General features: G+C 42.7%; 1 protein-coding gene across 1 annotated transcript in view; it reads right to left on the bottom strand.

The window, feature by feature from the left end:
* LOC103955246 (UBX domain-containing protein 4) overlaps positions 1-25,555 on the bottom strand; it is a 37,613-nt gene extending 12,058 nt beyond the window's left edge. The window contains 5 exon segments of the mRNA XM_009367123.2: positions 22,518-22,594; positions 23,598-23,618; positions 23,621-23,692; positions 24,454-24,601; positions 25,147-25,555. Coding sequence (XP_009365398.2) covers positions 22,518-22,594; positions 23,598-23,618; positions 23,621-23,692; positions 24,454-24,601; positions 25,147-25,314 — 486 coding nt within the window. The 5' untranslated portion in view covers positions 25,315-25,555.
* Between the last annotated feature and the right edge of the window lie 1,812 nt (positions 25,556-27,367).

Here is a 27,367-nt window from a genome sequence, read left to right as displayed (position 1 = left end):
GCCTCCCGCTCCGATGCCTTCTGCTCCTATGCCTTCCGCTCCGATGCCTCCCGCTCCGATGCCTTCTGCTCCTATGCCTTCCGCTTCAAGAGTAAAGCCACGTAGTGGGGCCTCAAGCAAACAACCTTTGTGAAGCACCATCTTTCTTTGTTTAGCAGTGCCTATCAATAAATCAAACATTTTCTCAATGTTACAATCATAGACTCACATAATTAATAAACAAACAAACAATAACAACTAAACAACCTAACAAGGCAGAAACGAAATAGCAACAAAGAGAAGAGTTTTTTTAGGAATCTGGATTTGGAGTGCTTTCTAAGTCTTCCTTTGTTGAATGCATGGGTTGCCTCCCAAGTAGCGCTTGCTTTTACGTCTTGCAGCCGGACGGTACCTCCGTTTAAGCTTGACTAGGTTCCACGGCATGGAGGGGTACCTCCTCCACGACATGCTCCTCAAACATCTCGTAATAGGGCTTCAATCGATGCCCATTCACTTTGAATTCTTGCTGCGTCCTTGAACTTTTGATTTGCACTGCACCATGAGGGAAAACATTAGTAACAACAAACGGGCCAATCCATTTAGAACGCAACTTACCAGGAAACAAACGTAGGCGAGAGTTGAAAAGTAACACTTTCTCCCCAACTGTGAAGGTCTTGGTTCAAATCATTTTATCATGGAATGCTTTGGTCTTGGTTTTGTACATCCGGGCATTCTCATAGGCTTCATTCCGAATCTCCTCAAGTTCATTCAATTAGAGCTTCCTATGAACTCTCGCTGCATCTATGTCCATGTTGAAAGTCTTCACGGCCCAATGTGCCTTGTGCTCTAACTCTACGGGCAAATGACATGGCTTATCATAGACGAGCCGAAAAGGTGACATTCCAATGGGTGTTTTGTATGCCGTACGATATGCCCACAGTGCATCATCTAAACGTAAGCTCCAATCCCTCCTTGTTGGTCCAACGGTCTTCTCCAAAATTTGTTTGATTTCTCGGTTAGACACCTCGGCTTGGCCATTTGTTTGAGGATGGTAAGGTGTGGAGACCTTATGGTTGACATGGTACTTTCTTAGCAACGCCTCAATGGTCTGATTGCAAAAGTGAGACCCTCCATCACTTATGATTACTCTCGGCATTCCAAACCTAGCAAAAATGTTAGATTTCACGAAATCTGTAACCACCTTAGAATCGTTAGTACGGGTGGCTTTTGCTTCCACCCATTTAGAAACATAATCAACGGCTAGCAAGATATAAGTGAAACCATAAGATGGAGGGAAAGGGCCCATGAAATCAATGCCCCAAACATCAAAAATTTCAACATTAAAGACAGGGGTTTGCGGCATTTGGTCCTTGGTAGCTATGTTACCCATTCGTTGGCAACGATCACAAGACATACAAAAGGTTCTAGCATCCCTAAATATAGTCGGCCAATAAAAACCACACTCTAGAACCTTGAGGGCAGTGCGTTGTGTGCCAAAATGACCACCACATGCATATGTGTGACAAAAGCTTAGAATTGAGTGAAATTCAGAATCATGCACACATCTACGTACAATTTGATCTGAGCAATACTTCCACAAATAAGGGTCATCCCAAACATAGAAACGTGCATCATTTTTAAGCTTATCACGTTGGTGCTTGTTTAGTTCATTTGGAATTTGTTTAGCCACCAAGTAATTCACTAAATCTGCATACCATGGTTCACTTACCTCAATGGATAGCAGCTGCTCATCGGGAAAAATTTCAGGGATAGGTACGGCATGTTCATGCTCCTCGTGGATCATTCGGCTTAAATGGTCAGCCACTACATTCTCGCTTCCTTTCTTATCCCGGATTTCAATATCAAATTCTTGAAGAAGAAGAATCCAACGGATAAGCCTCGGCTTTGCTTCCTTTTTCGTGATCAAGTACCTCAAAGCTGCATGTGGTCTTCTCTTGATCATCCGGGGCTATCACAATTTGGTTATATCCAGAGTATCCATCAAGAAAACAGTAAAAGGCATGACCGGCTAACCTTTCGAGCATCTGGTCGATGAATGGCAAAGGAAAGTGATCTTTCCTAGTCATGGCATTTAGCTTCCGGTAATCGATACATACTCGCCATCCAGTCTGAATGCGTGTAGGTACGAGCTCATTCTCATCATTCTTGATAACAGTTACTCCGGACTTCTTGGGAACGACTTGAACTGGAGAGACCCAACGGCTATCGGAGATAGGGTAGATCACTCCGCAATCCAAAAGCTTGATTATTTCCTTCTTCACCACTTCCATCATCGGAGGGTTGAGACGGCGTTGAGCCTCTCGGGATGGCTTAGTCCCCTCCTCAAGAAGTATACGGTGCATGCATGTGGTAGGGCTTATTCCTTTAATGTCGGCCAAAGTCCACCCTATGGCCGTTTTGTGTTCTCGCAGCACCCTCACAAGCTTCTCCTCCTCCATTGCCGTGAGACTTGATGAAATGATGACGGGCAATGTTTCACCTTCTCCCAAAAACACATACTTCAAATGGTCCGGCAACGGCTTAAGTTCAAGCGATGGTGCCTGAACAACAGAAGGTAGCATCTTAGTGGAAACTGAATTTGAAAGTGAGAGTGGAACCTTACCATATTGTTGTGGCAATGACTCAAGGGCTGCCACAACCTCAATTATTTCTTCACTAGAACCCATGGCAAAGAATTCCTCCTCCTTGCCGTGGCCTTGCATTGGCCCAAATCCTTCATTTTTGCACTCTATGGCCTTAGTGATGGTTGTTTCCAGGGCGTCCTCGTTCAATTCTTCAAGGTATACATGCGCCAAAGAATCGATAACATCAATGGAAAAACAAGAATGGTCATCAACGGGATATCTCATAGTTTCAGAAATATTAAAATCAATCACTTCCCCATCGAATTCCATTGTCAAGGTGCCTTTGTATACATCAATCTTCGTTCGGGCCGTCTTCATGAATGGCCTACCAAGGAGAATCGGCAAAGATGTAGAATGGGCTGAATCCTCCATGTCTAGGACGTAGAAATCAGCTGGAAAAATTAAATGGTTCACCTGCACAAGCACATCTTCCAAAACTCCTTTTGGATACGCGTTAGAACGATCGGCCAATTGTATAATTACACCATCTTGTTTTAATTCACCCAAATTCATAGATGCATAAATAGAATAAGGCATGACATTTATGGATGCACCTAAATCAAGCATGGCATGTTCAAAACGATTATGTCCAATCACACAAGGAATCGTGAAACTACCGGGGTCTTTGCACTTGGTAGGCAGTTTACGTTGCAAAACAGCGGACACATTCTCGCTTACCTTCACTACCTCTTTGTTTGCCCTTCTTCTCTTTGTATTGCATAGGTCCTTGAGGAATTTAGCATACTTTGGAACCTGTTTGATTGCATCGAGAAGCGGTATGTTCACTTGCACCTTCCGGAACGTTTCAAGAATGTCCTTCTCGCTTTCTTCCTTTTTTTCTTGCATGAACCTGCGAGGAAAAGGTACATTGGGCAGATTAGGACGTGAAGTACATGAATTTGAACTTAAATTACCTGATTTGGCCGAGTTAGGGTGATTGGGGGCCTGCGGCATTGGGTTTTTCACCCTTACCGTGGGTGAGCTAGACACTTCCTCAGGTTGTGTCGTCTCTTCATCTACTTTCTGGGCAGATTTGGGATTGTTTGGCTCGGTCCCAACTTCTTTTCCACCCCTTAGGGTGATGGCCTTGGCGGATTCGAATCCTCCCTTTGGATTGACTGTGGTTGAGCTAGGAAGCTTTCCTTGCTCTCTAATCTGTCCAAGGAACTCAGAAATCTGCCCTATTTGTTTCTTCATATCCATCATCTCCTTCTCGTTATTTGCTATCTGGTTGTTTTGATTTTGCAACCCCTGCGAAATAGAGGTTAGTAATTGCATAGCTTGATCACTTTCCAAGGACGTACCTGAATGAGATGATGCCGAAGGTTGTTGGGGTTGTTGGGGTGCATACGGCTTGGAATAAAAACCAGGGGGGTTTGGCCTAAATCCTCCTTGTTGGGCAGCTTGTTGTGGCTCCCTCCATTTGAAGTTTGGATGGTCCCTCCATCCGACATTGTAAGTGTTCGAGTATGGGTTGTTTTGATTTTGTCCTTGGAAACCAATTGCATTGGCAGATTCCCACCCACCATTCTCGATTAGTTGAGGGCACTTGTCGGATGGATGCCCTTGAATTGAGCACACGCCACAAACTTGGTGTTCTTGTGCTTTTGGACCAATCACAACCTGAGAAACAAGAGAATTAAGATTAGCAAGTTGTGATTGAATTTCAGAAATAGCACTCACCTCATTTACACTTTGTTGCCGTGGGGCTTCCCTTTGGCCCACTCCTTCATATTGTTGAGCGTTGAGCGCTCGGTTGGCTATGAGAATCTTGGCATCCCTTGGTGTTTTGTCCACCAATGCTCCTCCCACTGATGCATCAAGCAGGTTCCAAAGTATGCTAAATTCCTCAAGGACCTATGCAATACAAAGAGAAGAAGGGCAAACAAAGAGGTAGTGAAGGTAAGCGAGAATGTGTCCGCTGTTTTGCAACGTAAACTGCCTACCAAGTGCAAAGACCCCGGTAGTTTCACGATTCCTTGTGTGATTGGACATAATCGTTTTGAACATGCCATGCTTGATTTAGGTGCATCCATAAATGTCATGCCTTATTCTATTTATGCATCTATGAATTTGGGTGAATTAAAACAAGATGGTGTAATTATACAATTGGCCGATCGTTCTAACGCGTATCCAAAAGGAGTTTTGGAAGATGTGCTTGTGCAGGTGAACCATTTAATTTTTCCAGCTGATTTCTACGTCCTAGACATGGAGGATTCAGCCCATTCTACATCTTTGCCGATTCTCCTTGGTAGGACATTCATGAAGACGGCCCGAACGAAGATTGATGTATACAAAGGCACCTTGACAATGGAATTCGATGGGGAAGTGATTGATTTTAATATTTCTGAAACTATGAGATATCCCGTTGATGACCATTCTTGTTTTTCCATTGATGTTATCGATTCTTTGGCGCAGGTATACCTTGAAGAATTGAACGAGGACGCCCTGGAAACAACCATCACTAAGGCCATAGAGTGCAAAAATGAAGGATTTGGGCCAATGCAAGGCCACGGCAAGGAGGAGGAATTCTTTGCCATGGGTTCTAGTGAAGAAATAATTGAGGTTGTGGCAGCCCTTGAGTCATTGCCACAACAATATGGTAAGGTTCCACTCTCACTTTCAAATTCAGTTTCCACTAAGATGCTACCTTCTGTTGTTCAGGCACCATCGCTTGAACTTAAGCCGTTGTCGGACCATTTGAAGTATGTGTTTTTGGGAGAAGGCGAAACATTGCCCGTCATCATTTCATCAAGTCTCACGGCAATGGAGGAGGAGAAGCTTGTGAGGGTGCTGCGAGAACACAAAACGGCCATAGGGTGGACTTTGGCCGACATTAAAGGAATAAGCCCTACCACATGCATGCACCGTATACTTCTTGAGGAGGGGACTAAGCCATCCCGAGAGGCTCAACGCCATCTCAACCCTCCGATGATGGAAGTGGTGAAGAAGGAAATAATCAAGCTTTTGGATTGCAGAGTGATCTACCCTATCTCCGATAGTCGTTGGGTCTCTCCAGTTCAAGTCGTTCCCAAGAAGTCCGGAGTAACAGTTATCAAGAATGATGAGAATGAGCTCGTACCTACACGCATTCAGACTGGATGGCGAGTATGTATCGATTACCGAAAGCTAAATGCCATGACTAGGAAAGATCACTTTCCTTTGCCATTCATCGACCAGATGCTCGAAAGGTTAGCCGGTCATGCCTTTTACTGTTTTCTTGATGGATACTCTGGATATAACCAAATTGTGATAGCCCCGGATGATCAAGAGAAGACCACATTCACATGTCCCTTTGGAACATTTGCTTATCGTCGCATGCCATTTGGCTTATGCAACGCACCGGCCACTTTCCAAAGGTGTATGGTAAGTATATTTTCCGATTTTGTTGAAAAGATCATTGAGGTTTTCATGGATGATTTCAGTGTGTTTGGGAGTTCATTTGATAATTGCTTAGAGAATCTAACCTTAATTTTGAAACGATGTGTTGAAACTAACCTTGTCTTGAATTGGGAGAAATGTCACTTTATGGTGAAACAAGGTATAGTTTTAGGACATATTGTTTCAGAAAAAGGAATTGAAGTAGATAAATCGAAAATAGACCCTGTACGTCACTTACCCTCTCCTACTTCGGTTAGAGAGGTACGTTCGTTTCTTGGCCATGCAGGGTTCTATAGGCGTTTTATCAAGGACTTCTCCAAGATGTCCAACCCTCTTTGCCGATTGCTTCAAAAAGATGTGCCATTCAAGTTTGATGAAGAGTGTAATTCGGCATTTAACCAACTCAAGGAGAAGCTAGTCTCGGCCCCCATTATTGTACCTCCAGATTGGAGCCTTCCGTTCGAGCTCATGTGCGATGCATCCGACTATGCATTAGGAGCTGTTCTAGGACAAAGAAGAGACAAGCGGCCGCATGTCATATACTATGCCTCTCGGACTCTCAATGATGCCTAATTGAACTACTCCACGACGGAAAAAGAACTTCTAGCTGTGGTTTTTGCTTTAGATAAATTCCGTTCATATTTAATTGGTACTAAAGTAATCGTTTATTCTGATCATGCAGCTTTGAGGTACTTGATCACGAAAAAGGAAGCAAAGCCGAGGCTTATCCGTTGGATTCTTCTTCTTCAAGAATTTGATATTGAAATCCGGGATAAGAAAGGAAGCGAGAATGTAGTGGCTGACCATTTAAGCCGAATGATCCACGAGGAGCATGAACATGCCGTACCTATCCCTGAAACTTTTCCCGATGAGCAGCTCCTATCCATTGAGGTAAGTGAACCATGGTATGCAGATTTAGTGAATTACTTGGTGGCTAAACAAATTCCAAATGAACTAAACAAGCACCAACGTGATAAGCTTAAAAATGATGCACGTTTCTATGTTTGGGATGACCCTTATTTGTGGAAGTATTGCTCAGATCAAATTGTACGTAGATGTGTGCATGATTCTGAATTTCACTCAATTCTAAGCTTTTGTCACACATATGCATGTGGTGGTCATTTTGGCACACAACGCACTGCCCTCAAGGTTCTAGAGTGTGGTTTTTATTGGCCGACTATATTTAGGGATGCTAGAACCTTTTGTATGTCTTGTGATCGTTGCCAACGAATGGGTAACATAGCTACCAAGGACCAAATGCCGCAAACCCCTGTCTTTAATGTTGAAATTTTTGATGTTTGGGGCATTGATTTCATGGGCCCTTTCCCTCCATCTTATGGTTTCACTTATATCTTGCTAGCCGTTGATTATGTTTCTAAATGGGTGGAAGCAAAAGCCACCCGTACTAACGATTCTAAGGTGGTTGCAGATTTCGTGAAATCTAACAGTTTTGCTAGGTTTGGAATGCCGAGAGTAATCATAAGTGATGGAGGGTCTCACTTTTGCAATCGGACCATTGAGGCGTTGCTAAGAAAGTACCATGTCAACTATAAGGTCTCCACACCTTACCATCCTCAAACAAATGGCCAAGCCGAGGTGTCTAACCGAGAAATCAAACAAATTTTGGAGAAAACCGTTGGACCAACAAGGAGGGATTGGAGCTTACGTTTAGATGATGCACTGTGGGCATATCGTACGGCATACAAAACACCCATTGGAATGTCACCTTTTCGGCTCGTCTATGGTAAGCCATGTCATTTGCCCGTAGAGTTAGAGCACAAGGCACATTGGGCCGTGAAGACTTTCAACATGGACATAGATGCAGCGGGAGTTCATAGGAAGCTCCAATTGAATGAACTTGAGGAGATTCGGAATGAAGCCTATGAGAATGCCCGGATGTACAAAGCCAAGACCAAAGCATTCCATGATAAAATGATTCGAACCAAGACCTTCACAGTTGGGCAGAAAGTGTTACTTTTCAACTCTCGCCTACGTTTGTTTCCTGGTAAGTTGCGTTCTAAATGGATTGGCCCGTTTGTTGTTACTAATGTTTTCCCTCATGGTGCAGTGCAAATCAAAAGTTCAAGGACGCAGCAAGAATTCAAAGTGAATGGGCATCGATTGAAGCCCTATTACGAGATGTTTGAGGAGCATGTCGTGGAGGAGGTACCCCTCCATGCCGTGGAACCTAGTCAAGCTTAAACGGAGGTACCGTCCGGCTGCAAGACGTAAAAGCGAGCGCTACTTGGGAGGCAACCCATGCATTCAACAAACGAAGACTTAGAAAGCACTCCAAATCCAGATTCCTAAAAAAACTCTTCTCTTTGTTGCTATTTCGTTTCTGCCTTGTTAGGTTGTTTAGTTGTTATTGTTTGTTTGTTTATTAATTATGTGAGTCTATGATTGTAACATTGAGAAAATGTTTGATTTATTGATAGGCACTGCTAAACAAAGAAAGATGGTGCTTCACAAAGGTTGTTTGCTTGAGGCCCCACTACGTGGCTTTACTCTTGAAGCGGAAGGCATAGGAGCAGAAGGCATCGGAGCGGGAGGCATCGGAGCGGAAGGCATAGGAGCAGAAGGCATCGGAGCGGGAGGCATCGGAGCTAGAGCATTCCAGGCCTCAATACTTGGCCAAGCGCTGGATGAGCCAGGAAAAAGATGCATCTGGAGATAAGCAGAAAACCTTTGACGGTCGCTTTGAATCCGACCCTCAGATTCTTGCAGCTCATCAAGCTTCCTCTTCATGCCCGACGAATAGTTATTTGCAAGCACATGCAAACTTCTATTCTCGTACTTAAGCTGCTGGATCTCCTGCTTGAGACTTTCCACCTCTGCCATCAATGATTCCACCTGACGGGAGCGGGCAAGCAGACGTTGGCCCATGTTGGACACAGAACTCGCACACTGAACACTAAGTGCGAGGGACTCTTGAACGGCCAACTCATCGGACCGTCCTGACAGCAGCCTACTATTTTTTGGAGTGAGGAGGTTCCTAGCTACTATTGTAGCTGTTGTGGCGTCCTGCATCACGGAGTCTTCACCTGTGAGAGGACCGTTACAAGAAAAGAAAGAAGGGCGCCATACGTTACCTTGACGCGGCGCGCCCGTATCACTGCTAAGGCTCAATTCCAAGCTAAGGTTCGATGAGTTTGCCATTTTTTCAAAAGTGTTCAAAGAGAAGGGATGGAGTTAAATTTCAAAGGGCCGGAGTCGATTTTCAAGAATGGGAAATCTTCAGAGTGTGTTTGTTGTGGTGATCGATAGCTCAATAAAAAAGCCAAGGCGACGCGTCCACCAATTCAAAAAGCCGGAATTTCTGGCGTAATTTAGGCGACGTTTTCTCGGCTTTTCAGAAGGCGCGTTCAACTTTGTCAAAAGATTTCTTCTTTTCAGACAACACGTGGAGGCCATCATCACAACTACGCATCTTTAGCCGACAAGCGCAAAGTTCGGCGACGCTTTCTCTGCTTTTCAGAGGACGCGTGCAGCTTTGTCAAAAGGAGCCGCATCTGCACTATCACGTGTCGCTCAGAAATCGAAGGGGCGCCTGCTCAGAAATCGAAGAGGCGTATTCAAAAATCGAAGAGGCGCCACTATTTCAAAAAGCCAGAGTTGCGGGATCAAAACGTTTGTCGACAAAGGTAAAAAGTACCACCACTTGCTATTATCTCTATATATGTCGACCTTCGTCTTTTATGGCAGGGCAAACCTGAAGAAAATGCCCAACTCTCCCTCACCTCTGAGGGTGCACTCCCAGCAAAGCCTTTCGAAATACTAAATTCTTTCTTCTTCCCCAAAGATGATACCAGATGTCTGGAGTACAGATGACCCAGGAGGAAACAACACAACAAATACATGTGCTGATTCATTCACCGCTTCTTCAAAAGTAAAGGTATCTCATAGCATCAAGGTCAAAAGCAAAAGTATCTCATATCATGCTCTTTCCCTGTCTTTTTCTTTGTCCTTGTTCTTACTCGCATGGCAAAGTAAAACAAGCAATCAGCCGGCACTTGGAGTCAGTCTTCCGTTCTGGAGCCAACTGCCTGGAATCTATTCCTGATTGCTTACCTAGCGTTGCTCTCGAGTAGTCATCTTCAACGGTTGATACACTTCCGGAGAAGGAACCACTTCTGCAAAGGGGAGCGAGTAAGGCAAGTGAAAATGATACATTGAAGCATGTGGAGACAAACATAGGCTGAGTTATCCTCCAACCCTTTTCAATACGAATTGGAAAGATTGAACAAAGAAACAGATAAAAGGGATAAGCTCAGACCTTCGGGGGAGACCAAAAGAACCATCCTGCTGCCCAGTTCAAGAAGTAGCACAAAGGAAAATCAACGATGGGCAGAAACCAGTTCAAGAGTAAGCCTGTGGAATCACAAAGATCAAAAGCCTCAATGCAATTACCAAGGAGAAGATGGAATTTACACTCTATAACCAGATTTGCGTCTCTAAACTCTTCTCTTTGTTAATTACATTCTGCCATGTTTAGTATGTTTAAGTGCTTTTTGTGTATTTACTTATGCTTTGTGTGAATCTATGCTTAAAACATTGAGGACAATGTTTGATTTAAGTGTGGGGGGGGGGTAACTAAGTATGTTGATGCAAATTCGTTGAATTTTATCACCCATAACTTCAAGTGTTGTTCCTTGCTGTTTTAAATGTTTTTAAGGTGTTTTTAAACTGTTTTAGCGTGTTTTGTTTTATAACTCCGAAAATCACATAAAAATTTGAAAAACATTTTTTTGAAAAGCCTAAAAAGAGTGTTTTGAGTTGTTTTTGTGTCTTAGGGAACCTTCCAACGTTATGATGAGGATTTGGTTTGTAATTGCATGACTGTTAAAAAGAGTTATAAACATGGATGAAAGTTTGATTTACTCTTGGTATATGTTTAGTTATGGTTATAATGTATGACTTCACATGCAATCATAAAAGAAAAATTCGTTTTTGTAACATGCTTGAAGGAAGGAACTCATAATGACGCTACATCCCTGTGAGACTCGAGTCATTACCTTCTTTGGAGAGTTTTATTCTGTGATTCTTTGTTTTCTAAAGTTGTTGCATGATCTCATTATTCCTTGCTTGGTTGCTACTTAGAATGCAATTGTATCATGATAGAACTAAATGCTAGAACTTATATCCGTTTCATTCAAAGCATGACATTGAATTGCATAACATATATCAAGATGAAGTTGTGTAGTTGCCACCATAACCAAATAGCCTTACTTCCCATATTTCGTATTTGTTATTAGTTTTAACCCCGTTGAGCCTCGTTTAGCCTATTTCCTTTGCTAACCACATCACCCCTTACCTAGCCTAGATTAGGACCATCCGTACCCTTGTTCTTGAAGCATAGTAAGCATGACGGATAATGAATTCCTTTTGATTAATATGTAGCAAAAGCTAAGTGTGGGGGAAAGGATTTTTTTGTGTGTATGTATGTGCCTAAGTCTTAAAGGAGGCACGGGAAAAAAAAAAAAAAAAAAAAAAAAAAGAGTGAAAATAAGTGAGAATGGACTCACAAGTGTGATTGTTAAAGAAAGGGCCCAAAAAGTTTGAATATGGCCCTAAGTTTTGTGACTTCCCCTTGGGTGTTCAAAGTTGACTTCTGCGTTCTAAAGGGAATTCTAAGTGCCTAATTCAATACTTTGCTCACTATTGCTTAAAGAACGTTTGTTATCCTTACCTTTCATTTTTAGCCAATTACCCCAAGCCCCATTACAACCCGTGACTTCAATCTTGAGTGTTATGTGTTTCAATTTGTGGAGTTTGAACTTGGTATGAGCATATGGTGTCACTGGTTCTCGCATCTAAGTAGGAGCATTCCATTCATGAGATCATATCTAAACATGCTTATTAACTCCAGAAATTGCTCTCTTTATGATACATATATGTGAGTGTTCGTTTTCATATTTACATCAATCTTCTCACATGTAACTAGATTAGGGTGTGTAGTCAGAAAATCTGAGTGAAATTTGAGTACATATCTTGTAAGGAATTGAGCAAATTCTCTAAAAGCATGTTACTACATTCAAAATATAGTTTTAAATGCTTAATTGTGAATTAGTATGTGGTGACTATGATTAAGTATGTACTTAAGTGTAAAGATAACCAAAATCTGTGGGAGTAATGATTTTTAACATGTCATGTGCATTGGAAATCCCTGAGGCAACGTTGGAAGGTTTAAGATTGTGTTTGGTTTGTTTCGTTTCGTTTTATTTTGTTTTTCTGTTTTGCTCGAGGACTAGCAAAAGCTAAGTGTGGGGGTATTTGATAGGAGCATATTCATGCGACTTAAATGGCTTGTTCTCGTACATTTACGTTATGTTTTTTTAGTTAGTTTAGTCCTTTATGCTTCTTTTGTGTGTTTTCAGGATAATAAGACGTGTTTGACGAAAGGATGCATTATGGAGTGTTTTGGAGCACTATTGGGCTAAGGATGGATAGCTTATGCTTGGAGCCCAAGTGTTGGATGAAATTGAAAGCCTTGTAAGCACTTGAGGACACAAAACAATGGCCCTAACCCAATTACATTCACCTTGCCTTGGGCTTAACACAAACACCATTCCTTGCCATGCAAGGGGGAGCAATTTGGGTCCATTTCATGTACTTAAACCCTAGCCCAATCCACAATCACTTCAAAGCCATGCAAAACCTTTCAACACCTTTTAATCATTCCCCTTTAAGTTATGTTTTTATTTCCTAACCCTACATGCATTATTTATTAGCATCTTTACATGCATTCCCTTCACACTCACCCACATGCACATTCAAATCAACACATGCACCCTTTAATTCATTTAACACATATAATCATTCAACCATGCCGTGACCTACAAACACATGCATCCTGAAATCCTTTGCCGTGGCCTTCATTCCCATTTCCAACATCTTCACATGCATTTCCAGCTTTCACATGTCTTCACATTCATTTCCAAACAACAATCATTTCAAATGCCATGCATTCACATGCATTTTCAGCACCTACACACCTCACACACATGCAATTTCAGCACCAACAAGCATCATTGCCGTGTACCCCATATGCATTTCCAGCTTTCACATGCTTTCCTAACTATTTTCCATCATTAATTAGCCACTTGCATCTTAAACAAACAGCCATATACATCTCCATTCCTCCTATAAAAACCCTTGCATTCTCATTCATTTGGCATTCATTCACTCCCCATTCAATTCACATCTCATTTTCATACACAACACACCACAAATACCTCCATTCTTGCCGTGCATATCCCTTCATTTTCTGCATATTTTCTCTTCATTCCAACCACTCCAACCACTCCTCATCCCCCAAAAACTCACCTTAGACCTTGTGCTACAACAACGAAGAAGAGAAGAGTGCCTAAACGTTCATACAATTCAAGTTTGAGTTGTTGGAATGTTTAGGTGTTTCTTTGATTTCAATGTTTAAATTCAATTTTCTTTGTTTTGTAATGGAAGAGAAGAGTGCCTAAACGTTCATACAATTCAGTTTGAGTTGTTGGAATGTTTAGATGTCTCTTTGATTTCAAAGTTATGAGGAACTAAACCCCCCTTTAGCTAGGGGGTGATTCAAAATACATGTTTATGCTTGCAATATGAATTGATTACTTTTGGTTGGAATTTCATAAATTGTGGATTCAATTTGTTTAACCATTTGAATGAATATGACGCTAGAATATAAGTGAGTTTCACCTAATAGTTACGAACTTATATTCACAAGTAGTGGAGGTTGCTTATAAACAATCGCGTTAAACGAATTTTTGGCATAAGTTTCATGCGTATTGCATAGTAACGAATGCCTCGTCGATGTTTATGATTTCCGTTGAACTTAATGATCTTTGTTGAATGTCTCTATCATGCGTATTCCATAGTTAGGGACTTTGATTAAGAATAATTTGATTGTAATGCGTATTCCATTCAATCCAACGAATCTAGGGAAATCTGAAAGTTAATTTAAGCGGACCTAATTAACTTGGAGCATTGAGTTTCATAATTTATCGAAAGACCAACTGAGAATCAATTTTGTATGCAAGTGTAACATGTTGTGGAGAAGAACCCTTTAGCTATTCCATCATCCATATTTTCATCACATTCATCTTTACTATCTGTTTTAAATGATAGCCTAGTAAAGAAAGAAGAACCCCTTGCACTCGTCAACCAACTAGATGCGCTGCCTGACGTGAAAGTCGGCCCAAATGATAGCCTAGTAAAGAAAGAAGTCGACAAAGAAGATGAGCCTCCAGCAGAGAAAGTCGAAGAGAAGCTGAAGCTAGACCAAGCAACATATGATAGCCTAGGTACTGCAAGTACCATCGTATTGTGAGCCATCATGTTGGCAAGTGCTTCGTTCTTAAAGAACTCATCATGAAGCTAGCACAACAAGGGAAAATTGAGCTCGACCTTGAGGACACGGCCGCAACGCATACCACTACAATTGCGTTTGGATCGTTTAATCCTGTGCCTCTCCAAACGACACCTGACCATTCCCGTGAATGCTCAAGTTGCACGGCACCTCCTACACAACCATCACTGGAGAGAAGCGACCAAGATGCACATGCTGATGATGAAGAATGATGGATATTGGTAACCTACAAAAGGACAAGGAAACCAAGACCACGAGTCATACAACCAAAGGTGGAACAAAAAAGAAATCACCACGGCCGCAACAATGCGAAGCCTAAAAGAAACATAAAGCATGATAAGACAACATATGCTGGGGAACCTACGGAGCAGGAGCCACGCATTCCCGTTTCCTTGCATGAATACTTCCCGAATGACTTTTTCCAACAGTGCACTACTGTAGCCTGTCACATGGTTGAAGTAGAAATAGAAAAGCTCAAAAGGCAAAGCCATCGCCACTGAGGTAGAAAAGACCCTCACACCCGAAGAAGGTCTGCCAACACACTTTAGCATCGAGGAAGCGCTACCATTGCCAAAAAAGATACGAAGAGCACTAGCAACAGTCCTGGCAAGTCCCGACGACCACGAAGTGCGAGAAAGTAACGACGAAGGCTCGAAGCTTCAGCCACATGAATGTGCCACATGTTGTACCACCCATGACGCAATTAACTTCACTGACGAAGACCTACTGCTGGGATCAAAGCCTCACAACCGTCCTCTCTTCGTCTCAGGGTACGTAAGGGAATACAAAGTCAACCGCATGCTTGTGGATGGTGGGTCGGCCATAAACATCATGCCAAAATCAACAATGACCATAATCGGCATCAAGGTGAATGAACTATCCCTGAGCCGTCTGCTGATCACCGAGAAGGAGTGAAGGTGATCCAAGGTGACACCAAGCCATCCACCGAAGCCGAATCACACTTTGCAGACCCCAAGTTCTACATGGACGAAGACACTGTCAATGACAAAGAACGTAACCTCACCAAAACTCAAAAGAAGTTGAAGGAGCATGGTTACGGAGTTGACAACAACAAAGCCGGACTTGGCTTCACACCAAATGCACCCATGAAGATTTCAAGCAAAGTGAAGAAAGCTAGCGCTCAACACATCAGCGTGAGCATTGAACAAGACCAAAAAGAGCCTAAACCCGCCCCTCGGACGTCGGTCTTCGATAGGATGAGCCATTCAAGCTCCAGAATTTCAGTGCTTAATCGCATTGGTAGTCAAGACCGAACCTCTGTCTTCAAGAGGCTTAACGCGCCAACATCCCAAAGCTCTGTTTTAGAAAGGTTGTTAAAGCCTAAGAAACAAAGCAACACAGCTATCTCTCCTCTGCGACGATCAGCTTCGGAAAGATTTAAAGATAATGAGAAGCCTTTTGAAAAGAGGAAAACAACACCAAAGGAAGAAAAGTTCGATGGGTTAGTAGAAAAAGGCGACGTTCGAAGCTTGATTCCTTCAAGGATGAAGCGCCAACCAATCCTAGAGGTCGACACAAAAGGACCACTGAAGGTAAGGAGGCGCATCATCGTCCACACTGGCAAATCTTCATGCAAACAAACCCAAGAGAACGGCACTGAAGATGAAATCCCTAAGAAAGATGTCACTTCTGGCTCTTTCGACTCAAAGTCTTCACCTCGACTGTTGAGGGCATGCTCCAAGTCAAGTGAAATTGAAGGATGGACTCATATCACTCCGAAGAAACTGCACGAGAAATATATGTCTTCTCCACAAGTGCACCAATCAGAAAGGTGGGAAAGCAGCTTTCGCCAACCTCCAAAGTAATGTGAAAATGTTGAAGATAAGAAAATTTCAACACAAAGATCGTTCATGCGGGGAACGCCTCTCCCAGATCGCTTGACAAATCCACAACAACAACCAAAGTTCCTCGTTCGCACGAGCCTAAAAGGTGACAACCAAACGCTCCTGGCCCGCAAAAGCATAAACTGTGTACGACAAAATCATTATCAAAATCACCCAAAAAAAAAAATAAAAAAATAACACATCTTGGTGATATATATGTTTTATCTATATTTAGTACAATACACTGAATAAAATAAAGCATGTCCATTGATCTCCGAGAAATTACAAGTGCGTACAAAAAAAAAAAAAAAAAAAAGATGGAGCTTTCACAAAGGTTGTTCACGTGAAGCCCCACTACTTGAAAAAACTCCAGGAGCGGGAGGCATCGAAGATAGATTATTCGAGGCTTCAATACTTGGTGGAACGCTAGATGACGCAGGAAAAATGTGCCTCTGGAAGAAAGCCGCAAGCCTTTGACGGTCACTTTGAATTCGACCTTTAGATTCTTGCAGCTGATCAAGTTTCCTCTTCATGCTCGTCGAATAATTATTTGCAAGCACGTGCAAACCTCTATTCTCGTACTTAAGCTGTTTGATCTCTTGTTTAAGATTTTCCACCTCCACCATCAATGATTCAACTTGACGGGATCGAGCAAGTAGGCGTTGGCCCATGTTGGACACGGAGCCCGCACACTGAACACTGAGAGCTAGGGACTCTTGAACGGCCAACTCATCGGACCGTCCTGAAAGCAGTCTACTATCTCTAGGAGTGAGGAGGTTCCTAGCTACTATTGTAGCTGTTGTTGCATCCTTCATCACGGAATCTTCACCTGTAAGAGGGTCACTAGAAGATAAGAAGGACGGGCACCATACATTACCCTGACGCGGCGCACCCGTATCACTGCTGAGACTCAAATCTAAGCAAATGTTAGATGGGTTAGCCATTTTCAAAGGTGTTAAAAGAGAAGGGTTGGATGGAATAAAATCTCAAAGGGCCGTTAAAACAAAATACACCGGAGACGATTTTCACAAATGGACAATCTTCAAAGTGTGCATGTTGGAGGTGATCAATACCTCTATAAAAGGAGAGGCGACACCATCTGTTGGAGGTGACCGATACCTCTATAAAAGGAGAGGCGACACCATCAAGATGGTGTCGCCTCTCCTTTTATAGAGGTATCGATCACCTCCAACATGCACACTTTGAAGATTGCCCATTCGTGAAAATCGTCTCCGGTGTATTTTGTTTTAACGGCCCTTTGAGATTTTACTCCATCCAACCCTTCTCTTTTAACACCTTTGAAAATGGCTAACCCATCTAACATTTGCTTAGATTTGAGTCTCAGCAGTGATACAGGTGCGCCACGTCAGGGTAATGTATGGTGCCCGTCTTTCTTATCTTCTAGTGGCCCTTTTACAGGTGAAGACTCCGTGATGAAGAATGCAACAACAGCTACAATAGTAGCTAGGAACCTCCTCACTCTTAGAAATAGTAGGCTGCTTTCAGGACGGTCCGATGAGTTGGCCGTTCAAGAGTCCCTAGCTCTCAGTGTTCAGTGTGTGGGCTCCGTGTCCAACATGGGCCAACGCCTACTTGCTCGATCCCGTCAAGTTGAATCATTGATGGCGAAGGTGGAAAATCTTAAACAAGAGATCAAACAGCTTAAGTACGAGAATAAAGGTTTGCACGTGCTTGCAAATAATTATTCGACGAGCATGAAGAGGAAGCTTGATCAGCTGCAAGAATCTGAAGGTCGAATTCAAAGTGACCGTCAAAGGCTTGCGGCTTTCTTCCAGAGGCACCTTTTTCCTGCGTCATCTAGCGTTCCACCAAGTATTGAGGCCTCGAATGATCTATCTTCGATGCCTCCCGCTTCTGGAGTTTTGTCAAGTAGTGGGGCTTCACGTGAACAACCTTTGTGAAAGCTCCATCTTTTTTTTTTTTTTTTTTTTGTACGCACTTGTAATTTCTCGGAGATCAATGGACATGCTTTATTTTATTCAGTGTATTGTGCTAAATATAGATAAAACATATATATCACCAAGATGTGTTATTTCCTTTCTTTCCTTTTTTTTTTTTTTTTTTTTTTTTTGGTGATTTTGATAATGATTTTGCCGTACACAGTTTATGCTCTTGCGGGCCAGGAGCGTTTGGTTGTCACCTTTTAGGCTCATGCGAACGAGGAGCTTTGGTTGTTGTTGTGGATTTGTCAAGCGATCTGGGAGAGGCGTTCCTCGCAATCTTCATAGGAAGGAGCCTTGACCGAGTAATTGAAGAAGTCTTCTGGGAAGAGGTCGCACATTGTGATGGGGATGGACGATCTTTGTGTCGAAATTTCATTATCTCCAACACTTTCACATTGTTCTGGAGGTTGACAAGAGCTGTTTTGCCCTCTTTTCGACTGATAAACTTGTGGACAAGATGGTTGCTGCTTGTCCAATTTCTTCGAAGCGATCTTCGAAATGCATTCCTCACAATCTTCATAGTAAGGAGCCTTGATCGAGAAATTGAATAAGTCTTCATAGGAAGAAAAGATCCCGCATGAACGATATTTGTGTTGAAATTTTCTTATCTTTAACATTTTCACATTGCTTTGGAGGTTGGCGAAAGCTGCTTTCCCTCCTTTCTGATTGGTGCACTTGTGGAGAAGACATATGTTTCTCGTGCAGTTTCTTCGGAGTGACATGAGTCCATCCTTCAATTTCACTTGACTTGGAGCATGCCCCCAACAGTCGAGGTGAAGACTTTGAGTCGAAAGAGCCAGAAGTGACATCTTTCTTAGGGATTTCATCTTCAGTGCCGTTCTCTTGGGTTTGTTGGCATGAAGATTTGCCAGTGTGGACGATGATGCGCCTCCTTACCTTCAGTGGTCCTTTTGTGTCGACCTCTAGGATTGCTTGGCGCTTCATCCTTGAAGGAATCAAGCTTCGAACGTCGCCTTTTTCTGCTAACCCATCGAACTTTTCTTCCTTTGGTGTTGTCTTCCTCTTTCCAAAAGGCTTCTCATTATCTTCAAATCTTTCCGAAGCTGATCGTCGCAGAGGAGAGATAGCTGTGTTGCTTTGTTTCTTAGGCTTTAACAACCTTTCAAAAACAGAGCTTTGGGATGTTGGCGCGTTAAGCCTCTTGAAGACAGAGGTTCGGTCTTGACTACCAATACGATTAAGCACTGAAATTCTGGAGCTTGAATGGCTCATCTTATCGAAGACCAACGTTCCAGGGGCGGGTTTAGGCTCTTTTTGGTCTTGTTCAATGCTCACGCTGATGTGTTGAGCACTAGCTTTCTTCACTTTGCTTGAAATCTTCACGGGTGCATTTGGTGTGAAGCCAAGTCCGACTTTGTTGTTGTCAACTCCATAACCATGCTCCTTCAACTTCTTTTGAGTTTTGGTGAGGTTACATTCTTTGTCATTGACAGTGTTTGAAACCTTCTTTCCAGCCGCCTCGGAATAAGCGAAGTCGTACCCGGCCATTGACATGAGTTTGTAGGCGTTTGGGTCGAAACCTTCCTCGGTCCTCTTGGTTGGAAGAAAGCTTGATTCCACCTTCTTTGGTAGAGCTTTTATGAAGCCTTGTGGTAGTCTTGCGGCCTTAGCACCCCCTAGCTGTGTCAGAGGCAAAACTGCATTCGTCTTGAGCAACTTTACATTATCCGTGTGCCACTATGTGTCGGCTTTTCTTGTTCCAGTTTCGAATGGAGATTGACCATTCTTTCTTCTTGACATCGGGATATACCAGAATATGGGTGCGTTCGGTCCTTTTGACAGCATCCTACTCCCTTTGGTTGTTGCAGGTTTAGCAAACTCGTCACCGTCTTTGCTTGAAGATGGCACGGCCTACTCTTTTTGCTTTTTAGGCATGGCTTGCCACTCCTGCTTTTTAGGTGCTGCTTTGCCCGTGGATTTGATCTCTTTTGGAAGAGCTTCGGGTACCATGTCTTCGTCCATGTAGAACTTGGCATCTGCAAAGTGTGATTCGGCTTCGGTGAATGGCTTGGTGTCACCTTGGATCACCTTCACTCCTCGGTAAAATTTTAGGCATTGGAGAAGGGTGGACGGCACTACCCCATTTGCGTGGATCCAAGGTCTTCCTAAGAGCAAGTTGTAGGAAGTTCTTGCATCAATCACGTGGAATATCGTGCTTGATTTGAGCTCACCAATGGTCATCTCTACCCGGATCATGCCCATCGCCCTTTGTCCTCCTTGGTTAAAACCCTGGATCAGCAGACGGCTCAGGGATAGTTCATTCACCTTGATGCCGATTATGGTCATTGTTGATTTTGGCATGATGTTTATGGCCGACCCACCATCCACAAGCATGCGGTTGACTTTGTATTCCCTTACGTACCCTAAGACGAAGAGAGGACGGTTGTGAGGCTTTGATCCCAGCAGTAGGTCTTCGTCAGTGAAGTTAATTGCGTCATGGGTGGCACAACATGTGGCACATTCATGTGGCTGAAGCTTCGAGCCTTCGTCGTTACTTTCTCGCACTTCGTGGTTGCCGGGACCTGCCAGGACTGCTGCTAGTGCTCTTCGTATCTTTTTTGGCAATGGTAGCGCTTCCTCGATGCTAAAGTGTGTTGGCAGACCTTCTTCGGGTGTGAGGGTCTTTTCTACCTCAGTGGCGATAGCTTTGCCTTTTGAGGGCTTTTCTATTTCTACTTCAACCATGTGACAGGCCACAGTAGTGCACTGTTGGAAAAAGTCATTCGGGAAGTATTCATGCAAGGAAACGGGAATGCGTGGCTCCTGCTCCGTAGGTTCCCCAGCATATGTTGTCTTATCATGCTTTATGTTTCTTTTAGGCTTCGCATTGTTGCGGCCGTGGTGATTTCTTCTTTGTTCCACCTTTGGCTGTATGACTCGTGGTCTTGGTTTCCTTGTCTTTTTGTAGGTTACCAATATCCATCCTTCTTCATCATCAGCATGTGCATCTTAGTCGCTTCTCTCCAGTGATGGTTGTGTAGGAGGTGCCGTGCAACTTGAGCATTCACGAGAATGGTCAGGTGTCGTTTGGAGAGGCACGGGATTAAACGATCCAAACGCAATTGTAGTGGTATGCGTTGCGGCCGTGTCCTCAAGGTCGAGCTCAATTTGCCCTTGTTGTGCTAGCTTCATGATGAGTTCTTTAAGAACAAAGCACTTGCCAACAGGATGGCTCACAATATGATGGTACTTGCAGTACCTAAGATCGTTTGTGCGATTCATTTCTTCAGGACGCTTGCATTCAGGTAGCTCAATCACCTTTTTTTCCATCAAGTCATCTAACATGGCAGCCATATCAGAGTCAGGAAAAGGGTACGTTTTCTGTTCCAACTCTCTCAAGGTGCTCTTGTATCTGTCTTGGGTGCGAGAAGCCTCATTTGTCTTTATCTCCTTCGCTTTCTTCTTGGAGGAGATCTTGATAGGCGCTGAGGAGGTCTTGATAAGGGTAGTGTTGACGGTGAAAGCTTCCTTAGCGAGCTTCTTTCCGGTCTTGTCTACATTTGGGGCGAATACTTTATCCTTCTTGAAGTTAGTAATCGGCTCCTTTTCCCCGTGATTAGCGATACTCAGCTCCATGTCGTGGGAACGAGTTGCTAGCTCTTCGAATGTTCTTGGTTTTATGCCTTGGAGGATGTAATGTAACCCCCAGTGCATGCCTTGAACGCACATCTCAATGGCAGAGGTTTCAGAAAGCCGATCTTTGCAATCCAGACTTAAGGAGCGCCATCTATTTATGTAGTCGACGACAGGTTCATCTCTCCACTGTTTCGTACTAGTCAGCTCTAGCATGCTTACAGTACGACGAGTGCTGTAGAAACGGTTGAGGAATTCCCTTTCTAGCTGGTCCCAACTGTTGATAGACTCAGGTTCGAGGTCAGTGTACCAGTCAAAAGCATTACTTTTCAGCGAACGCACGAACTATTTGACGAGGTAATCTCCCTCTGTCCCAGCATTGTTGCAAGTTTCAATGAAATGGGCGACATGTTACTTCGGGTTGCCTTTTCCATCGAACTGCATGAATTTTGGGGGCTGATAACCCCTTGGCATCTTCAAAGCATCAATCTTCTTGGAGTAGGGCTTTGAGTACAGTACAGTCATGTGAACTTCCTTTGTACTGTGTCTTATAGTGCTTGCAATCATCTCCTGTAGTTGCTGGATAGAGAGAGATCCCATGAACGTCGTTGCTTGGTCTAGCTTCAGGTTTAGGGTTTAGGGTTTAGGGGGTTTAGGGTGTGCGAGAGAGAGAAGGGGAGAGAGAGAGAGAGAGAGAGAGATGCAATATTTCAAAACAAGGATCGAAATAAATGTTTCATACTGAAGGCATTTCATCAATGTCCGGATCAGTCTCATGTTCAACCACCCAATTGACAGCAGCCTCCAAGCTAGCGTTACCTAAAAAACCAAAATGAGAAATTAAAATTGTAAGATCACAAACTTAATATCATGTTTAACAGTTTCAAAAGGAAAATTAAGCTGACAACCCTATAAAAAATCAAAAAAAAATTATTGCTCGCCAGTTTTACCAGACTAAGCAGAATGCAAAGAATTGCCTAAACTATGGGGTCCAACAACAACAACAACAAAGCCTTATCCCACTAAGTTGGGATCAGCTGTATGAATCCTAGAACGCCATTGCGCTCGGTTTTGCGCCAAGTCTTCCCTTTAGCTCCAAGTACTCCATGTCTTTTCTTAAAGTCTCTTACATGGTTTCCCTAGGTCTTGCTCTACACCTTTTTCCCTAAGCCTCTGTCTCATAATCGCATTTCTAACCGGAGCATCCGTAAGTCTTCGGTTCACATCAAGTTTTTCTATCCAATCATTTAAAATCAAGAAAGTGAAAGAAAAGAATAAGAGAAGAAAATTAAAAAGATGCACAGAGAAACTTTCATAACTTCTAATTCTGGTGCTTTCCTCTTTGAAGCCTACGTTTATGGTTCTATCTTATATGGAACTCTTAGGCTTCTTCATTCCTCTTTGTAAATAAAATGTGTTTTAGTTCACATAATCCACCATCAGTTGTGTAGGCAGCTGGAGAAAGAACGGCCCAAAATTATAAATAAATGAAGATGCATCCTAAATATCAGAGGAACAGCTAAATCCTGAACTTGTGACACTATCACACTCTAAGTTTTGAAAAAAAAATTTCTACTCAAGAAGACATCTCCTCAGTCTAGAACCAAAGAAGTTACATCAGATTTTCCAACACTTAACCCCTAGAAATGGCGATATTTATGAGAATATATATGAAAAGCCTCCTAATTATTATAGGAACCCACCATCTTTGTCAGAGGAACAAAAGATTGGGAAAAGTAAAATAAAGCCACTAAAAGCAAGCCTAGAGACAGAAGCTTCAATGTCAAATTGAAAGAAAATTTTATTTTCATCATCAGCTCACCAGAATAGTGAAGTGCACGGTTGCCCGTGCTGTTGAAAAGCCCATTCCTTCAAGTTCCTCAAGCAGCTTTTTGTCAACGTCCGGGACGACCATTTCTAGATGAAAAAAATTAATGAATAACTCAAGTACTACTAGAGTTAATAAACCAGAGTAGCCAAAATAACTAAACATCAAGAAATAAAATAACAATTGCAGTATGTTTCCATTCATAAATATACAGGTTATAAAGCCTGATTCAGGAATTGAGTAGAAAAACTAAAGTTCATTCTCCATGTTGATCTACAACCATTACTTTTAAGCCCTGACTGCTGAGAACCTTCCCGATGAATAATTTCGAAGAAAGATCTCTAATATTTTTGAAAGGAAGAAAGACCATTAACAAAACAACAATTAGAACTACATGTATCATATATTTAGATTCTTAATTTGAGTATAACTACACGATCTTCCTTGAAAAGAAAAAAATAAAACCAATGTGAAAGGTCATCAACTACCAAAAGGTACAAAATCAATCCAAAAGGGACCAAAGCCCCTTCAAACAAATCCGGCTTGCCAACAGCAAGAAACCATGCACAAAAAGGCACAAAGAAAGTAACAATCACATGACTAAGGACGGCGTAGAAGAGAAAAAGTCTAGGATTGAGATCTGAGCAGGAATTATTCCCGGGTGAGTGGCTACATTTTAGGGTGGTAAGACATCCAAACAGCAAACCTCTAGTTATCGTTACAAAAGGTCAACAAACTCATACAGAAATGTAACATCTACCTAAAACTGTACAAATAACAACCTATTTGTAACTAAAAAATTAAACTACAAATTTCATGCTTTTACATCACACTGAACTGGAAGAAGTACCTTCTGGCGCATGGCTACTTGCACAAACAGCCTCTTCGGACCCTGAAGGAGTAGTCTTTGGAACCTCCAAACTTATCGGTTTAGCTGCATCCGCAGTCTTATCAACAAACTCAGTATGCCCAGTTCTTTTGGTGTGCAAATCACTTTCCTGCACAATCAAAGCACCAAAACAATTTGCATTATTGCCCAGACTTCTAATCTCCAATCGACCAAATATAAACCTCTGCTGTAATCACTCATTTAACTCGGTACCCTAGTACATATCTCATCTCTAACCCCAAATAACCAAAAGATCTTTCAAAAAAAAACTCTCGAATCCAAATGAAACTGAATTTTAATCCACCAGCAATAAAATAAAAAGTTTCAAAATTTAATGATAAATTTAACACATATCTTAATCTAACAATAGAAATACTGAATTCAAACTAATACAAATGAAAATTAAGCTGAAATTCTACTGAACAAGATAAACAAATCACGAAAAAGGCGAAATTTGAAAGAAAAAACAATTGAAATTCCGAGAGAGAATAAAATCCGATAAAAAGTTCCGAAATCCACTAGCAAATTCATCAAATATCTTAATCCAACTAATGCATATAAAAATTAAGATGACCCAGATAAGCAAATCCTTTGAAATAAAAATGTTGAATTAACAAAAAAAAAACTCGAAATTCGATGAAGAAGTATAGATACAGTTTTGGATCGGCAAGGTTTGCCGCAGGAAGAGCAAACGAGATTGAGAACAGCTTCGGTTGACTCAGAGAAGTTGGAGTGGGAGGTGAGGTCGGCATGCTCTTGGGCTTCCTCAACCGACCTCAGCAGAGTCCCGCAGTCGCCGCACTTGAGCGATACGCCCGCCATTGATGATTGTTTTCGTTTTCACACCCACTCTCGGCCGTCGGTGGAACTCAGGAGTCTCGACTCTCACTCAACAAGTTTTCCCTTTCTTTCTCTCTTTTTTCTTTCGATAAAAGGATTAGCGAAAGTGCTCCCTGCGACCAACAGAAGACCCAAAGCTCAACCTTTTCTCAGCCCAGCAGGCCCAATCCAATTCTCAAAGGCAATTCCCAAACGAACATGATGTCCAGCACGCAGTGATGGATGAACCCTAATCACAAATGCATGAAGTGTCCAAGCCACACATAACATTGCACTGCAGGAAAGAATATTCTCATCCTGAGTAGGATGGATGTTACACTATTAACATTGTTTGTACCATACTTAACCAATCCCGAAACTACTAAGCAACGGTCAACAGTATACCATCAAGGATCCACAAGACTTTTCCTCCAACCAAGAGACCAATCACAACGCGACACGTGTCACTATCAGAGATCAATCATAGCGCAACACGTGTCGATATCAGAGGCCAATCACAACACGACACGTGTCAATGTCAGAACAAAGCTAGAAACTCTCTTCTATAAAAGGGAATCATTCTTCCACAATAATCTCTAATGTCATTTGTACTAAACTATTCACTAGAACTCACTAAAAGAGAGCTTGAACTTATGTATTTGTGTAAACCCTTCACAACTAATAAGAACTCCTCTACTCCGTGGACGTAGCCAATATGGGTGAACCACGTACATCTTGTGTTGTTTGTTTCCATGTCTCTATTCATTTTCATACTTATCCATACTAATGACCAGAGCAATCTAGTGAAGGTCACAAACTTGACACTTTCTGTTGTACCAAAGTCTTCACCGATTTTGTGCATCAACATTTGGCGCCGTCTGTGGGAAACGCACTTATTCCTACTCTTTCTAGCTTTGTCAAGCTGGTTTCCACCATTCGTACACTTTCTTTCGACCAGGCACCCCTCTCCAACATGGGGAGCAAAGGGAGCCATAGCACGCAGAATGACACCCCCATCGTACTTAGTGTAAAGCAACGAAAGAAGGAACGAAAGAAGTTTGCTCTTCAGGCTAAAGTCGATGAGCTAGAGGCTCAGAACAACAAGATAGGGATAAAGAATGAGATATTCCAGGAGTAGTATGAAAAGCTTTTCGGAATGCTCCATGAAGCTAGGCATACTCAAACACACGAACTCATCGCCCCCGGCGAAGTCAACCACCACCTGGGTGCCCCCCAACACGGAGGATCACCTGCCTTCAACATGGATATCCCTAATGGGGAGCAAGTTACTCATCAAGGTGTTAATCAACATGAGACCTCTCTCGACCCAGCTGCTTCGACCCGAAGCAGGAGAAATGGAGGAAGGCACATTCTTGTAGAAGGAGTAGAAGGATCAAAAGCCGTTTATCGCGACTATCGGGACTTCCTGAGGCAACGTCGAGAGAACCCCATCCACATAAGCTCGAAGGTCAATGACCCAAGGGTTTCTGAAAGATTCGATCCTCTCCTATACCCCAAGCTAACTGCCAATTTAGGGAATGAGCGACATGTCCTAGAGGAATATGAAGGTACGGGGGACTCGGGGGCATTTCGACAGGCTCGCCCTGGAAGTCAGTACGGTGAGTCCAAAGAAAAATCTCATGCCCTTAATCAAGCTTTCCTACTTCCAAGAGAAGATAGAGACTTACGGAAGAAGGATCCAGCAGTACCTGACTCCACTCAGGACCCCCTTGTCCTACAACTCCTTAAGGAAGTAAACAAGTTGAAGGCCGAATGTCAAGTCGAAATACCTAACTGGAACCAACCCAGGCCTGGCCTTCTTACAAGGAGGATCTTCGACACCCCCTCCAAGCAAAGACAAAGCAAAAGCTTGGCTTACAACTCTACACTGACGAAACACATGAACCTCTTTGAGTCCACCATGGCATATTGGATGCACACTGACGAAGAACAATGTCTTCTTTTCCCTTCTACCCTCTCTGGCGGAGCTCTGAATTGGTAGTGCCGTCTTCTACCTGAGACGGTAGACTCATTTGAGGAACTGAGGAAACTGTTT

This window comes from the organism of the source record quoted next, unplaced genomic scaffold, assembly GCF_019419815.1.
Source record: "Pyrus x bretschneideri cultivar Hongxiangsu unplaced genomic scaffold, Pyrus_bretschneideri_v1 Contig65, whole genome shotgun sequence".
Taxonomy (NCBI): domain Eukaryota; kingdom Viridiplantae; phylum Streptophyta; class Magnoliopsida; order Rosales; family Rosaceae; genus Pyrus; species Pyrus x bretschneideri.
The sequence above is the reverse complement of the archived record's forward strand: the minus strand, read 5'-3'. Positions and strand labels throughout refer to the sequence as shown.